General features: G+C 38.0%; 1 protein-coding gene across 1 annotated transcript in view; it reads right to left on the bottom strand.

Annotated features, from left to right (window-relative positions):
- Positions 1 to 15,732, bottom strand: part of EP300 (E1A binding protein p300) — a 65,694-nt gene extending 49,962 nt beyond the window's left edge. Inside the window, exons 1-2 of the mRNA XM_009321872.1 lie at positions 15,417 to 15,732; positions 1 to 364 (exon numbers count right to left, since the gene is read on the bottom strand). The exon at positions 1 to 364 is cut by the window's left edge and continues 286 nt beyond it. Of these exons, the coding sequence (XP_009320147.1) occupies positions 1 to 364; positions 15,417 to 15,510 (458 nt within the window). The 5' untranslated portion in view covers positions 15,511 to 15,732. The remainder of the gene's footprint in view (positions 365 to 15,416) is intronic.
- Positions 15,733 to 15,764: the final 32 nt, after the last annotated feature.

The raw sequence follows: 15,764 nt of genomic DNA, 5'->3' as shown, positions 1-15,764 counted from the left end.
GCTGTGGAGTGGGCTGAAGGCCCCTGGTTTGGTCCACTGGCACCCATTGCCATATTGGGAGAAGTCAACCCAGCCTGTGCCATGGGGCTTTTCACCATGCTGTTTAACATTCCCATTCCAGGACTATTTTGTTGGGTTTGACTGGCCATGCCCTGGCCAGGGCCACCAACCCCCATATTGAGATTTGGGGAGCTACCAGCCCGTAAAAGTTCAGACAGCTGCTTGTGTTTAGAGGCAGCATCTTGTGCCAGGCCAAGGCTGGTCTGCAGCTGATTAATGTCACCACCATTGGTGAGTCCCAGTTCTGTGGAGCTGATCAGTTCATCTGGCAAGTCATGCTCCAGATCAAAGAGTGATCCAAAATCTGAAAAACAAAACAAATTTTATGAGGTCAGAGCAATCAGTAGTGTCTTGAAGAAAAATCTTGTTCATCAGTTTCTAATTTTTTATTTCAATTAACTAGCAAAACTTCACTTTATGTTGCAGCAAAATTCCCATATCAGTCATTACTGAAAACCATCCAATTTATCATGATAAAAGTGATTTCTAAACTTTGCAGAGTCTAAACTAGAGAACACCATTCTACTTCACTCTCCTAGAAGAGTTTGTGTTGAAAGATCACTGGGTATCTCAGACTATGAGCGCTCAGCTTGAGAAATTTGACATGGAAGGAGAGAAAAAACTGTATTTAAAAAATCCCCCAGTTAGCCAATGGAATTAGACAACAATTATTACAAAGAATTATAAGGTTGATGGGAAAGCACTGTCTTTAATTTTTAACTTTCACTGAACTCTGTCACTTTTGGAACAGACATAACTAATATAGTAATATAGTTTCAAAAAAATTTACTATTTATAAAAGAATAAATAGAGGTTTGCTTGGGGGGGGTTGTTTGGTTTTTTGGGGTGGTGGTTTGTTGTTTGTTTTCTTTTTTTTTTTTTTGCCTTCCACATCCAGCCATTCCCAGCACAGAATTGCAAAATTCCATTGAACTTCACTGGACAGCCAGTTATCTTCCCACAACGAACACTGTCAGAAAACAATCAAAGTAACCCTCCTGGCCATGAAGCTGTGAAAACACATTAGGATGAAAAAAAATCAAATTCACATCTCAAGAGCCAATGCAAAGCAATCGCCAAGGTAACCAAGTGGAGAAAGATTACTATTTGGGATCTACAGATGCAAGAATATTACACAGTACCCAGAATCAATTTGCTCAAGAAAACAAGAAGTTCTTGCGTCTGCAGAAGCAGCATGCACCTTAATCTGTATATTTAATCTATGGTAGTTAAAACAAAAAAAACCTAGAAAGTTTATGGCTAAAAGCTGAACCACTGTGTGACATAGCTACACACAACTAGGCTGTAAAGCTTAATATTCTGAATCTGAGAATACCTAGTAGAGGAGGGGTTTTTTTAATGTTAACTATTGGAACGTTTCAGCACCACTTCTGCCAGAAAGGTCATTTCATGGAGGCTCTGTAGGAGGTATTGCACTGCATTTTCAAAAACTTCAGATCTAGACAATGACCTAAAATACTACTCATTATCTCAGCAACTGCATTTAAAAGGAAATGTCAATTACACTGGATTCTAGAGAGGCTGGCAAGATGACTTGGTCCAAATATTAATGGAAAAAAGACTACAGTTAAACAGCACGTAAGTCAGAAAAGCTCATCAGCATTAGAAATCTGTTCAAAATGTTTCACACGATACTATACCCAAACTGCCAAACTCCAGTACTAACAGAGTTTCTACAACTTTGCAACTGTTATCACAGACAAGATCATGACTTAAGAATTCTGAAAATATGGCATGACGTTGGCAAGAATGTAGGTATACCAGAACAGAGGAGATTTTATAACTCCATTTATATATTCAGCCTATCAGTACTTAAAGGGGGCTTATAAAAAAGATGGCAGCAGACTTTCTAGCAGGGCCTGTTGCGACAGGACAAGGGGGAATGACTTTAAACTAAGGCGGGGGGGTATATTTGTATTAGATATAAGGAAGAAATTTTTTACGCTGAGGGTGGTGAAACACTGGCACAGGTTGCCCAGAGAGGTGGTGGATGCCCCATCCCTGGAAACATTGAAGGTCAGGTTGGACGGGGCTGTGAGCAACCTGATTTAGTTGAAGATGTCCCTGCCCACGGCAGCGGGGTTGGACTAGATGACCTTTAGAGGTCCCTTCCAACCCAAACTATTCTATGATTCTATGATATTCTTCATTACTACAAAGCACCAGAGACAGAATGAAAATTTCCACTAAAGAACTATGTTTTAAACTATTAAAAACAGTTAGCCCATTCTTCAATAACATAAATCTCGTGCTAAAAGTTATGTTTTGCAACACATACTAAGGACTGATCTTTCATTTGCATCACTGGTATTCTTCAGCATGACTGGTATTTTTGAAGATTCAGAAGTGAAGGAGTAATCAGAAGAATAAAGCTTTGTCCAAGTTTTCCTCCATTTAAAATGATGAATTTAGAGTTTTGTGTCAGTAGACTTATCTCAAAACACCCACCCCTCAAAAAAACCTTAAAATGCTCAGTGGTTAGCTTAAGAATTAAATATTGATGAACATGAGAAGAGTTACAGTGGAAGAGACCCTCAAATTAGAGGGGTGATCAAGAAAATTGAGAAAGGAATCAAAAAAAATACACGACAGTTTAAAATAGCTTCAACAGGCATCTTAAGACACCTCTTAGGACACCTTTAACAGCCAAATGTTGAAGCACTACATCCAGAAAACACTCTGGCTAATAACCTGACAAACAGCCCACGAGTGAGGAAAGAGTAAAAAATATGATCAGTAATTCACAAGTTAGTCTGCTGTCCAGAAAAAAAATAATCTCCTTAATTATGAACAAACAAAACTGAAAATGAAAGTGTCTGGGAAGAACATGAGCCAGCACAAATCCTGTACCTACAACATAACCATATTGGCAGCACACAGCAACCTCCCATCTGCAAACTGGGAAACAGCTGTTCAGGCAAAGATGCCCACACAGCTCAAAGGCCAATTTTGTGACTGATTGTAGCCGGGGAAAAAACTTATGCTCTTGAACAGACACAAGTTCCAGGACACGGTGAGTCCCAAAACAAAAATCCCCACTTCACCTTTCTTGAGATCAGACCATTGTATATTAAGCCTTTCACAAAACCACCTGGAAAGTGACCACTAAACGTCCAAATATGAAGAACTAATTCATTTTTCAAACAGGCACAGAATATTTTCTCAGAAAGACCCATTTAGATTATTTCAGACATGAATTTCAGACTGCAAAGGGGTAGTGCAATTCTTGTTTTGAGACACAAAGATTTGCGCATCTTTCTTCACAAGAAAATATTAATCTGCTTCTCTGAAAATCTCATTCTTTTTTAAATTCTCCATCCTCATAAATGAGAGGACAGTTCCAGCTTTAAGGCTTACTCGCTCATATCCAACTGGAGTATCCAGGTACAAGCTACCTGAGCTCCTTGGCCTGGTCATTCTCTGCCACCCTTGAACGGGAAGAAAAATGTCATAAAAACTCAAAGCGTTTTTAATTCTTTTTATTAGTGTCTCAAAACACAACAAATCAACAACTACATTTAAAAAAAAAAAACAACCAAACCCCAAAACTAAATGGTTGTGAGATAATCCCAGTCGGATTAGTTCTTTACATCAAAAAACGTAAACTGTTCTTTCCATGTAAGACTAGCTTGTTAGGATTTTTAATCCTAGAGAATACACAACATTCATCACAAAAGACTACTATCAGCTACAAGACAAAATCGTAAGTAGTAAATATCAATGCAATATTCTGGCTCGAGTTTGCTCTTTTTATAAGTTTTTTCCAAAAACAAAACTTAAGTCTCCTTCAGCCAGTAGATAAACAACAAAACTAGAAAAACTTCCAGTTGTCTGGTCAACTATGAAAATTACATTTTTAGTCAAATGCCAGGAGGCAGAAGTTTTCAGATACAGGACTGAAACATGAACAGTCTCAAAAGACCGTAAAGATCAATAAGACTTTGTGTACATCTAGCAACAGTTGCAATCCACGTCACAGTCTTTTAAATTTAATAGGTATCCTACAGCCTACGGTAGAGAGTTCTACCTATGACCAATCCAAAAACTGTCAAGGCTGGGCCAGACAGCTCACAGACTATGTGAAAATAATGGCACGTACACTCACACAAGAGCCAAAGGCATAGCTTAAGACAAGGGTGATAAATATCCAGAGAACTGATTGACTTTCCAGTACACTGAGTGTACTGCTAGCCTTGCAATCTGTTTCACTAAGGATACACACAAAGATTTCTTACTAACAAAATTAAGCTTGTGGGAAGGCAAAGGAGGCAGATTAGTCCTGCAAAGGTTTGTCTACCTGATTCATAATCCCTAGAGATCTTAGGGTACAGTCAGATGCAGAAAAATTGGGATATAGCAGAACAGACAGTATCTGGCCCAAGAGCTCAAAAACATCCAGTTATATGCAGGCAGTAAGTGGTAAAGCTAAATCTCGATCTCAATAGAGTGGCACAGAGTGATTCCACATTATGTTATTTATGGTATTATCAGGGTATTTCTTTCCATAGGTAACAAGAAGATACAGAATACATTGCTGCCACCTAAGATTCAAAGGGAAGAGAAGGAAAGTACCTCCACAAAACAACATCTAAGTAGGTAATCAGAAAGTCTTAACCTGAGGTAGTCTCAACATGCAAAGGCGTATAATAATTCCTTTTAGAAACTGTACCACTACTGAACACTTAAGCAAGTCTTTTTTTGTAGAGTCAAGAAACTGGCCTGACTTGCCTTGGCTACATTAGATCTGTAGTGAGAAAGTGGGTCAGAAAAGACAGTAGACAGAGCAGGTCCATTTATTTTGATGGCAGTCCAGTTAGACTGGATTAAATAATATGAACTGCACCCTAAACTGTGAGAAAGCAACTTCAAAAATCAGTGTGCTAACCTTTGTTGCATACTATGGATTATCTTCTTAGTTTTGGACCCTACTTCTAAGAAGTCTGCCTTTGACAGCGTCTGATCTGCAAGATGCAAGGTAACTGCTGGCCTGGGTTGGAAACCCACCTGGCACCAAAATAGACTTTAAACTAGTACAGATTCAGAGCGTGCAATCAAAACCCTTAAGTCAATAAGACATCGGTGCCTTACCAAGTTATCAATTTTCAAACCAGTGATGTAACAGCTCTCAAAGCATGCAAGGCAAGGTAGATTTCTGACAATGCTTACAATCCAAGGAAAATATATCCATACTAACTACTTAGCAAAGAAATCCACATGTGGGTTCAAGTGGCACATACTATTTTCTTTTGCATGCTTTCTAGCCTACAGTCATGATTCACTCATTTTCTCAGTTCTGGATTAAGACAACAGACCTCTTTTTGCCTTTCAGTATAAAACAGGCTTTTCCATCAATATGGAGATTATCTGGTTCTAGCAAATAGGTTGCAGTGAATAATACTAGCTTTCTAAGAACTTGCCCACATGCTACAAAATAGCAAGAATAGTAGTAGCTTTACTCTGGTGTGTATTGTACCCTCAGACTGAAGACATTCAACCATTCAGTCTCAAAGAAGAGTTGATATATCTGAAGAAGCAGCATCATGTGTGAACAGTGACACCTGAAGAACCCTGCATGCCAGACACGTAAGACAACAACTTACTCCAGTGCTTACCTCGTTGCTGATCTTACAGAGGTAAGAGACTTCACAGTTCCTGTCTCTGCATCCCATTTATTATATTATATTCTGAACACAGACATATCAAATTAGAAAGCTGCTGAACAGTCACCTTTTTGCACAAATGTTTCTGGGCTCCAGAAACATATCAGTGGATCAAGTTATATCACAGTTGTTAGGTTCACAATAAAACAAGTGGACAAGGCTTAATACAGGACACTGAATACAAAGCATGCATGTGACAGGGTGGACAGGAGCCACAGATGATGTTGGACTACACAGAAAACATGATACCTTTGCTGCGCTTTCAGACAAAGAATAACAATAAGCTGCTGAGGTCAGTATCTTCCCTGCATGGCAACATGAAAGCTATCCAGGAATCGAACAGGGCCTAGATGTAACAGAGAAAGTGCCCAGAGGATACAACCAATATCCCAGAGAAACCAGCCATTCAAGCTTGCAGTCAAGCACCAGCATTACAGGCCTTAAAACGTATTGTCTGAAATGCCCTTAAAAAAGCCAAAACTCAAAACATAAAAATAAAAAAGGCAGAACAAGATAAGGAGACACATTCTCACACGACAATTCTCAGGTGTCCGTGAAAATGCAAAAGCAAAGGTGAAGCACAGAAATGAAACAAAGTGCTAGTAAAGTCAGTCATTTCCCAAGGCCTCTGCAACGGGCAGAAAAATCGAGCTAGACATGCTCAGACAGTTTTATCAGGGGAAAAAACACATGTCTAAGAAAGAGACAAAAACTCTAAGATTCCTACCAGGCGGGTGTGAGAGAATTTTGCTATATGGCATTTTGGAGATCAGATCTATTCTTACCATTAAAGCCCATTAAGGAAAAGGCTTTTCTTGTATATCCTCTGTGAAGCCACAACTACCCAACGGTAACACAAACGCCACCAAACTGTTCTTCCTATCCTAAAATGTGGAGTTAATTTAAATCAATCTACTAATTTGATGCAAGACAGAGAGGCAAAAATTCAACATCAGCCTAAAATACGAAGGTCTAGATTCATCATTGCAACTACTGCTTCCAAAATCCTAGGACATCAGTCCCTATATAACCCTAATCATCACCCATCTCCAAAGTGAAAGTGTGATGCAGAGGTCTTCACTATCACTTATGCAACAGCAACTGAGAATTCTTATTCTGTACTATGCTATTTGGTTAACAAAGCCTTCAGCATTAGACTTCGACATTAACTCTGCTCCCTGCAAGAAACTGGAGAAGCACTGCCTCCTTCCTTCCTTCCCTGCTAATCCAGAAAAGAGCTGAATTTCCTCACCACATAAAGAAACTTTGTAATTTGAAGTAAGACTGCAAACAATACAAGCAGAAAACACATCTAAAAAGGACATACTCAAAAACCCTGGAAGACAACAAACACAAAGGCACAAAGCATGTTAGCATGTCACAGTAGCACACAACTTCAGGCACAGATTTTTTTTAAAAACAACCAAACATTTGTTGGTGAAAAAGTCCAAGTCACCATCTAAAACGCACATGATTTCATTATTACTTGTAACAACCAGGTATAAACATTTTACAAGTGTAAAAAAAACCCCAAAACATTCTAAAGAAGCAACAACTTACTGCTCAACATCTATCAAAGACTATTTTAGGACCTCACTCATTTCATTTTTTTTTTTAAGCTATCCTAATCCCTATTCAAACACTGGTGTCAAAAACATCAACCCTTGCTTACGGAAAAAAGTCTGAATTTTGCAAAGTCTCAATAATCTGCAAGTTTAAGTCTTACTTGTCTCAAACTAATATCAACAGAAATGCCAGTTTTAATAGATCCTGGTTGATGCTTTTTTTTTTTGCAACTTCAGAAGAAAATTGTATTTATAATAAACTTTTCATTTTCACAATCATATTCAAAGTTCTTCAGAAAACAATGTTTAGAGACACAGATGATAGCAGGTGTTTACCACTGAAAACCATAGTGAAAATTCAATGGTTATGACTCTGGAATATGGAATTGTAGCTGTTCTAAGGAAACAGAAGTGGTGTAATCATATGGAAAAGACTGGGTGCAAGAATCAAGATAGGGTACATTTAATGTTTTAACATCACTTAGGGGAGAATTACCTAACACAATGCAAAGGTACTAGTCTTGCCATCACTGATGACCCAAATAAGATAAAGTTTTGACATTTTAATTCCAAAATACTAAAGTCACACAGTTGTTAATTTCCCTGTGAACATGTTGCTATTTGCATAAATTTCATTGGGCTACCTTTAACTTTAGTGAAAAGTCTCTAAATTAGTATTCTTATTGCCAAGATTATCCTGTGTATGCCACCGAAATTCCCATGAGACCACCTTAAGTTACCTACTGTTGGTCTGTGGTGTCACTGAGTATAAGAGTGGCGTTTCAGTCGGGAGTCTGATAAATTGTGAACCACCATGCACAGAAATCTGGAAAGTTAGAGATGCCTTGCTGGTCTGCTGCATTGGTGGGCAAAAAATGGGTACACGCAGATAGGAAGGGAACACTCGTATGTGCACATACACAATGAATCGGTTTCATTTTAGAAGTGATTACAGACCAGTTTCAAGAAAAAAGTTCACTTCATTGTCAACAACTTTGAAATTATGCAATCTGCATATACAATTACCAAAATGTCAAGTCAGTTTTCTGAGTGTTACTGACTTGAGTTCATTCAACATTACTCCCAAGTAAAACCAAAAAGGAATGCTGAATTTATGTACCAAAAAAACCCCAAGTAAACAAAAAAAAGAAGTCAGCAGATTAGACTTCTTATCTTGAACCAGTAATTCCCCAGAGCTCCTGAAATTATATTCAGGAATACGTAAAAGGCAGTTTAGCTTCAGCAGAATTTGTAGTGAGCAAGCCATACACCAGCATTTTGCCAGAATTTTGTTTTTTATTGGAATTCTAAAAAATAAAAAAATGAGAATTAGATTATTTTAGTTCATTAACACAGTAAGAGTATGTTGTGAGAGTGATTACCTAGACACTTGCATCTGGGAGTTCTACGAAACAAGAAACAGCAAATAATGATTCTGCAAGCAAACAGATACAGTTCAAAACTCTACTCACATCTCTTATGGAGATGCAACAAAAGGTGCAGTACAGAGGTATTTCGCACCATCAAATGGGGAAAAAGCAAAATCTTTCTCTGCCCCACCTCACAACCACCTATAATAGAAAATAACCTGCACTGTTTTTGAAGGTCCTGTACCTAAATTGCACTTTTTTGTGAAAATCCTAGTTTGGACCATGATTTCATCTCCTTGCTGTTCCTATAAACACATCTGACATCGCCAACTAAACCACAAGCTACTATGATTTTGAGTTCATCAGAATGCAACACTCCTTTTTCTGATTTTCTTCAAAAAGTTTTGGAACAAATGCGTGCTTGAAGAAGAGTATAGCATGTCAAGTTATTAAAAGAACTTTAAATACATTCACATGCCAATCCATTTTAAGGAAACTTGTTGCTATTTAGGAAGAGAATGAAGTCATGTTGTCAGATACGTCACTTACTGCTCAGGGAGAGGATTTCTGTGAACTGCCCTAGTTCAAGTTCTACTTGAAGTTCTACAAATTCAGTGTAACCACGGATGTTTTGTCAGTGCATACATCCATATGCAGAGACAGATGTATTTTACTTCAGCCTGCTGCTACAGTTTAAGTAAAGACAGAAAAGCCAAATCCTTGGAGACAGGTGTGCACTGTTTCTCTGTCAGTGAAATCTACACAACAAAATTACTCCATTTGTCAAATAATAAATCTAAATGACTTTTGGCCAAGCCCTTTCAGAGGGGGCACTAGTTAGGGTGATGAGAAAGGTTAAAGTAGTATCATTACATTGTTGGAAGAAGCACTGAAAGGCTGCTCCTGCTAAAGCAGCTAAGCAAGACGCTGAGGTGACACACTGGAGATAATCAAGCAGCCTACAGAGAAGATACAAGAAATACACACTAAATCATACAATTTAGTGTATGATTTAGTTATAGACAAGTGAGACAAACTTGCAGATTATTGAGACTTCGCAAAATTCAGACTTTTTTCCTTAAGCAAGGGTTGATGGTTTTGACACCAGTGTTTGAATAGGGATTAGGATAGCTTAAAAAAAAAAATGAAATGAGTGAGGTCCTAAAATAGTCTTTGATAGATGTTGAGCAGTAAGTTGTTGCTTCTTTAGAATTATTTTTCTTTTTTTTTTTGCACTTGTAAAATATTTATACCTGGTTGTTACAAATAATAATGTAAGTACAAAGTTAAAATCTAATAAAGTAATTTTCTCCAAGTTGTAAAGGTACAAGAAACCAGAAATCCTACAGTACAAGTTCAGCATTTATCCCCAGTACCTTATGAAACCCACATCCCCTAAAAACGTACACTAAACCCTAAAGTCTGCTAGACCCTTCATAGATAAACTTTGGTTTTCTGCAAATAGAGAACTGACCAATAACCTGAACTAGGGACCCTCTAGACTAAATCCAAACCCTGCTCTAGGACCATGAGGGACAAGATGGAAAAGTTAGTAGTTTTTTTTAATCTAGGATTTAAATTCCCAAGTTCAGCAACAAAAGTTTTCCTTGCAATATCAAACTTGTGAATCTGTATTTTTAAATTGCAACTGTAAACTGGTTTTCTAGTCTCACAAGTTTTTTATTTGTAAGTGCTCAAGATTCGATTTTACATCATGGTGTGTATGATCCTTGTGTTGTATGAAGTTTTTTTAAAAAAATTAGGTACCTTTCTAACACTGGTCAGAAAAGTACATTCCTTTGTCAGACACACACACACACAATCCACTTGGTGAAAAAGGCAAATAAAGCAGAGAGATAGCAGTTTGGAAATCTACGAGGTTCAAGATTTTCTTTAAAAAGTTACTAAGCACCATATGAATGATCTATTTACTTTTTAAAGAAAATCTTGCAGACTTAAATTCTCTTAATTTAAATGTATTCCTCATGCAGTTACTTTGAGAACCTACTTAGCTACAAGGCAAAGATGCCCATTTTTGCTACACAAGCATCCACCACTGCAATACTCGATTTACAGTACATGCCATGCCTCAAACCATATTTTAAGGCATATCTCATCTCATAACAACTAATACTTGGAAAAAAACAGCAAAAAAATGTGGCTCTCAACAAGAACTGATAAAAACATTTAACTGATGGCTGTAAGTTAAATGTAGCTAACGACTTGGTCTTAAACATTAGCCAGAGAAGAGATTTGTGAGAAGTATTTAATTTTAAAAATAGTATATACAAACACTAGGAAAAACCCCATAGCTGTCGGAAAACAGAATTGAAAACCACGCATATGCCTCTGGAAAAGGCAGTGAGACAAGATTAATGTGATTCATTTTGAGCAAAGAAACATCCTGATACATTTGGAACAAATGAAAGATGAGTATCAGTCAAAATTGCAGTAGTCCTTGGGCAAGAAGTTTTGTTACAAGCCTTAGACCTTTGATGTAAGGGAGAGTAAAGTTTTAAAGGTCAGAAGCAGTTCCTGAAAAAAAAGGAACATACAAACTTTACAAAAGATGGGTACTGAAAGGGAGATTGAAGATGTGCTATTACTCGTGTATTACTCAAAAACACAACTTTTGGACACAGTAAACTGAAGGATGTTAAGGCACATACCACAAATACGTACAGTGATCTCTGATATAACACACATGCCAACTAATTGTAGAAACTGACTTCCGACGTTACAGCAAGCCAGAAACACTAAGCACTTAAAATCCTATTTTCAGATCTAGCAACCCAAAGACATGATACCATACAACCACAATACAGCAGAGAGTATACTCCATTTTTATTCCTTGATGAAACACAGCAGTTCTGAACCCAGAGCCCGAAAAGCTTTCCTAGTTCACAGAAAACATGTTATTTCTAAAGGGGGGGGAGGGGGGGGGCTATGAAACATGATTAAACTCTCCCTTCCTAAATACACCACATAGAAATCTGTACATGGCAATTTCAGTGCACCTGCATTACTGCAGGTGAAAATTGAGAGGTTCACAAATAAAAAGGCCAAATTAAAAAAAAAATCACTGGTTTAAGGCATCCAGTTAAAAATGTATCCTTATGAAAGACTTCCACTCATTTACTCAAGGAAATAACTCTTCAGGATGCACTCAAACTACTCTGTTATGAGGGGGTGGAAGGAATAGACTGGTGTACACCACTTTACTAATACAATGTTTAAGACAGTCTTGTTAGACTAGGCACTACATACCAAAACAGTGTTTCTACATACCAAAACAGTGTTTCTACATACCAAAACAGTGTTTCTACCAGTAAGGAAAGGTAAGCAAAATGAGCTACACTGGCAAAATACTTATGTCAATGTAACTGTGCCAGTACAGAAGAGCTGTGCTAGCATCCAATGTCTCAAACTCACATCCCATACTAAGGATACTGTACCAACAAAAGGTGAGCCCACTGTAGGGCTGTAATGGTCTTCAGAAAACTTAACATCTGGACAAGATATATGTATAATTACCATTCTTCTTTGCAACAAATTTAACATTTAAATAGAAAAAAAAGTTGTTGAAAAGCCTCTAGCAGTTTAAAGGAATCCACACAGTCCTGCTCCTGAAGCTATTCTAGAACTATGCAACATTTAAGAAAAAAATGAGACCATTCAAAAATTCTAATATACTACACGACACTGACAATACCAAGACTTTCTAAATTACTTCAAAGTGTTTATTACAAAATGTGCTACAAACATTTCAGTTTCCCTGTAAGCCTATGTTATTCTTGCCTCCTAAAGAAGGAATTGGCATTAATAAAGCAACTCAAAACTACTCTAATACAGTATGTTCTATGGGAAAGCAAATTCTGAGCAGGGAACACACAAACCATTTAAGACTTTTAAGACAGAAGGAGATGTAGCACTGCAACAGCAGTGGGAAATGCAGCTATATTTGGCTGCTGCCAATAAATCAAGCGTATTAGGACAATCTTTGCTGACTTCTTTGTAGAAGAAAACCACCAACATTTGAGTTAGTACATTCCAAGCCCAGAATATCAGTATCATCCAGGTCTACAGTGAAAACATGAGTGAATTAGATGCTCAACTTAGTCTTCAACATAAATACACTTAACAACTGCAAGTTTGGGAATAAGTTAACTAGAGTCAGTCATTGTTTTTAGGTATCTAACAAGCTAAAACAGTATTTCAGATTAATAAATGAGTCAAAAAATTAACAGCAAAAGAAACACACTGAAAGATCCACTATGCACATGTGCTGGAAAAAGTTTCATCAACAGTGCAACTTTCTTACCTTTCTCCTTCCCTCTCTCTAATGATGCTGTGAATCTAACAGTTTTAAAAAGAGTGCTTGAGTAAGTACATAAGCACCATGTTATTTATTTTCTATAATTAACTAAGGAGTGGGGACAACACAACAGATTCTATAAGTGGAATTTACTTAATGAAAGCTGCTTGCAGTATTTCAAAGAAAATTTAAGGAGCAGGTAGGTTAAAAAAGACAAACTTCAAAGCAGTTTCCTACAACAGCAAAAATGGGACCAAAAAAATTGCAGTCTCTCAAGCAGCAAATGAAAAAATATAACCCTCAAAACATTTATTGGTTAAGAGGTTTGATTTTATTTAAAGAAACAGATATGCTATCATGTTAAAAAACACAGAAAGTGGAACTGTCCCAAATCCAGGTAATAAGTTGTCAAGCAAAAAAAAAAAAAAAAATCCAGAGGAGTAAGAATCCTTCAATAGTTTTTATGTAGCATATATAGACTGTTCACACCACTATAAACCTCTGCATAGCTATCAGGTGATGAAAATCTCAATCACTTTGAGAAAAATTGTCCCATTTGTGCACTACTAAAACTGTCCAACAATGCCTAGGGTTTCACCGTAACTATAAAAAGTTCATTTATTAAGCTGCCCAGTAAGCTAACAATTAAAATAGACTAAGTATTCTGTGAAAATCTGCACCTGTTAAACTGAAATACATTCACAAATTATCCAAACCTTATTTGATCACAAATGTCTTAACTGAGATACGTGCATTCATCTGAATCAAAATACACCTTTAACTTTCCTATTTTTCAAATATCAGGACTTCTCTCACAAAATACATTTTTATTTCACCTCTCTAAACAGAGCAAGATAACCACCATCAAGACAAATTAAAAATGGTTATTGCTGAAATAAGTACTGGTTTCCAAGTCTAGCACAAAACCCCCAACAACTAGCTCTAGCTAAATAGCAGCTTCTCCAACCCTCTTCTACTCTCTTACTAGAGACCTGTTGATATTAGGAATAGTCATGTCCTCCAGTTACAACATAATATTGCCTATATCAAATATGCTTTAAAAGTTACACACAAACTTTTCAAAACTAACACGCCATTCACCAAGAAAAGAGAAGGCAAAAATCAAATTTTGAAGATGATTCCAAGTAGAATCCAGTGCTCAACCAAAAATCAGCTACTAAAACCTTCCCTTTACTGTCAAATGAGGAGCTTTTTTTAAAAAAATAAAAACCTAACAACTCTTACTTTTTCTTGCCAGCTGTAACTGCATTGAACAAGACCACCGGTGGCATCAGAAATGCCACCACTCACTAGACTCTGGCAGGAGGAGGCCTCCTCCATATCCCATAGGCTAAGATCATCTAAAGTGAGTTCAAAGAAACTCCTGTGGGAAAGGTAACCAAGTACTCTCATAGCAAAATGACACCAAATACTCAACTGCTTCACAAGAAACATTAAAAAGCTGAACAGCCCTTTGTTACCTCCCCTCCAGTACAACCAGGGATTGGGACACCTAAGATTTTCAACCTCTAGATTGCCTTCACAGCATCACCAAAGACCTTTGCAGGACTGCAGAGAAGCCTCTTTATCTTCACAGCCCTTAAGTCTACAGGGGAATTTCAGACATTTTGGTCTCGCAGCAAAGAAATGGGAGATGCAAGATGAACTGCACTCCATATTGATTCTTAATGCAAATAAGGTGAAATAACATTTCATTTCTAAGAAGGTAAGAGTCTCAATAAACCTTTTGCCCCAAACTTGGGATATGGATTTTTTCCTAAAGTCGATGGCCTATTTGAATCAGAAAAGCAGTTTTTAGATATCCTTCTGCAAGGAAGAGTAAGAAGGATTGTAAAAGTAAATCAAATAAGCAGACTGCATGCAAGAAGAAAAAAAGAAAAAAGGCAGAGAAATAAACCTCATTTCTAAACGAGTTATAGAAAAACCCCTTGTATATGCAAACTAAAATACAAAAGACACATTTTTGTGTACAAACATACACACATAATTCAAAAGAGTGTACAAAAGCATCATCTTTAGCACTATTTCATATTTCTGCAACTGACATTAATAAGGCATATGCTTAGCAAGGAGCTCAGTAATAACTACTATTGTGAAAGACACGAAAATGACAAACTGTTAAGTCTTATCTAGAGTTGATCAAAAGCACAATAAACTGCACAGCTTTGCTTTCAATCACTTCCAGAAAAATAGAAGGGCAGAAACACCCGAACACCCTCCCTATGCCATTAACGCCAATGTGTTCAAACGGAGCGAAAACGGGAGAGACAGACAGACAGAAAGGACGAAGGCAGGCACGAGTTAACAGCAGCAAAAGGGACGAGGAGATTTAGGCAGAAGAGGGGAGAAAAGGCAATAATTGCGGCACCGAGAGGTGGGGAGGGCCTGGGCCCCCGAGACTGACCTGTGCCGTCGCTGGCGGACACGGAGAGCGCCGGTGAGGAGAGTTTAGGCCGCTTGGCTGAAGGCGGGCCCGGCTCCACCACATTCTCGGCCATTTTTAATTCTTTTTTAGACAATCACTCAGAGCAGAGAGACGGTGGGGGGTGAACCCCAAAACCTTCACCTTCTTCTCGGGCCCCGAGTCAGCTGAAGAACAACAATAACGCCGAGAGCGAGCAAGGAGGATCTGGCGGAGGAGGGGGGCCAAGTTCCCCTTTTTCTACCCCTCGGGCTCCGGGAGGGCGGCAGCGGAGAAGCAGGGAGAAGGTGGGAGCTGGGGCGGGGTGGGGGGAAGAGGCCTCTTCCCCCA

Source organism: Pygoscelis adeliae, unplaced genomic scaffold, assembly GCF_000699105.1.
Source record: "Pygoscelis adeliae isolate BGI_AS28 unplaced genomic scaffold, ASM69910v1 Scaffold60, whole genome shotgun sequence".
Taxonomy (NCBI): domain Eukaryota; kingdom Metazoa; phylum Chordata; class Aves; order Sphenisciformes; family Spheniscidae; genus Pygoscelis; species Pygoscelis adeliae.
This window is presented reverse-complemented; position numbering and strand designations above follow the sequence as displayed.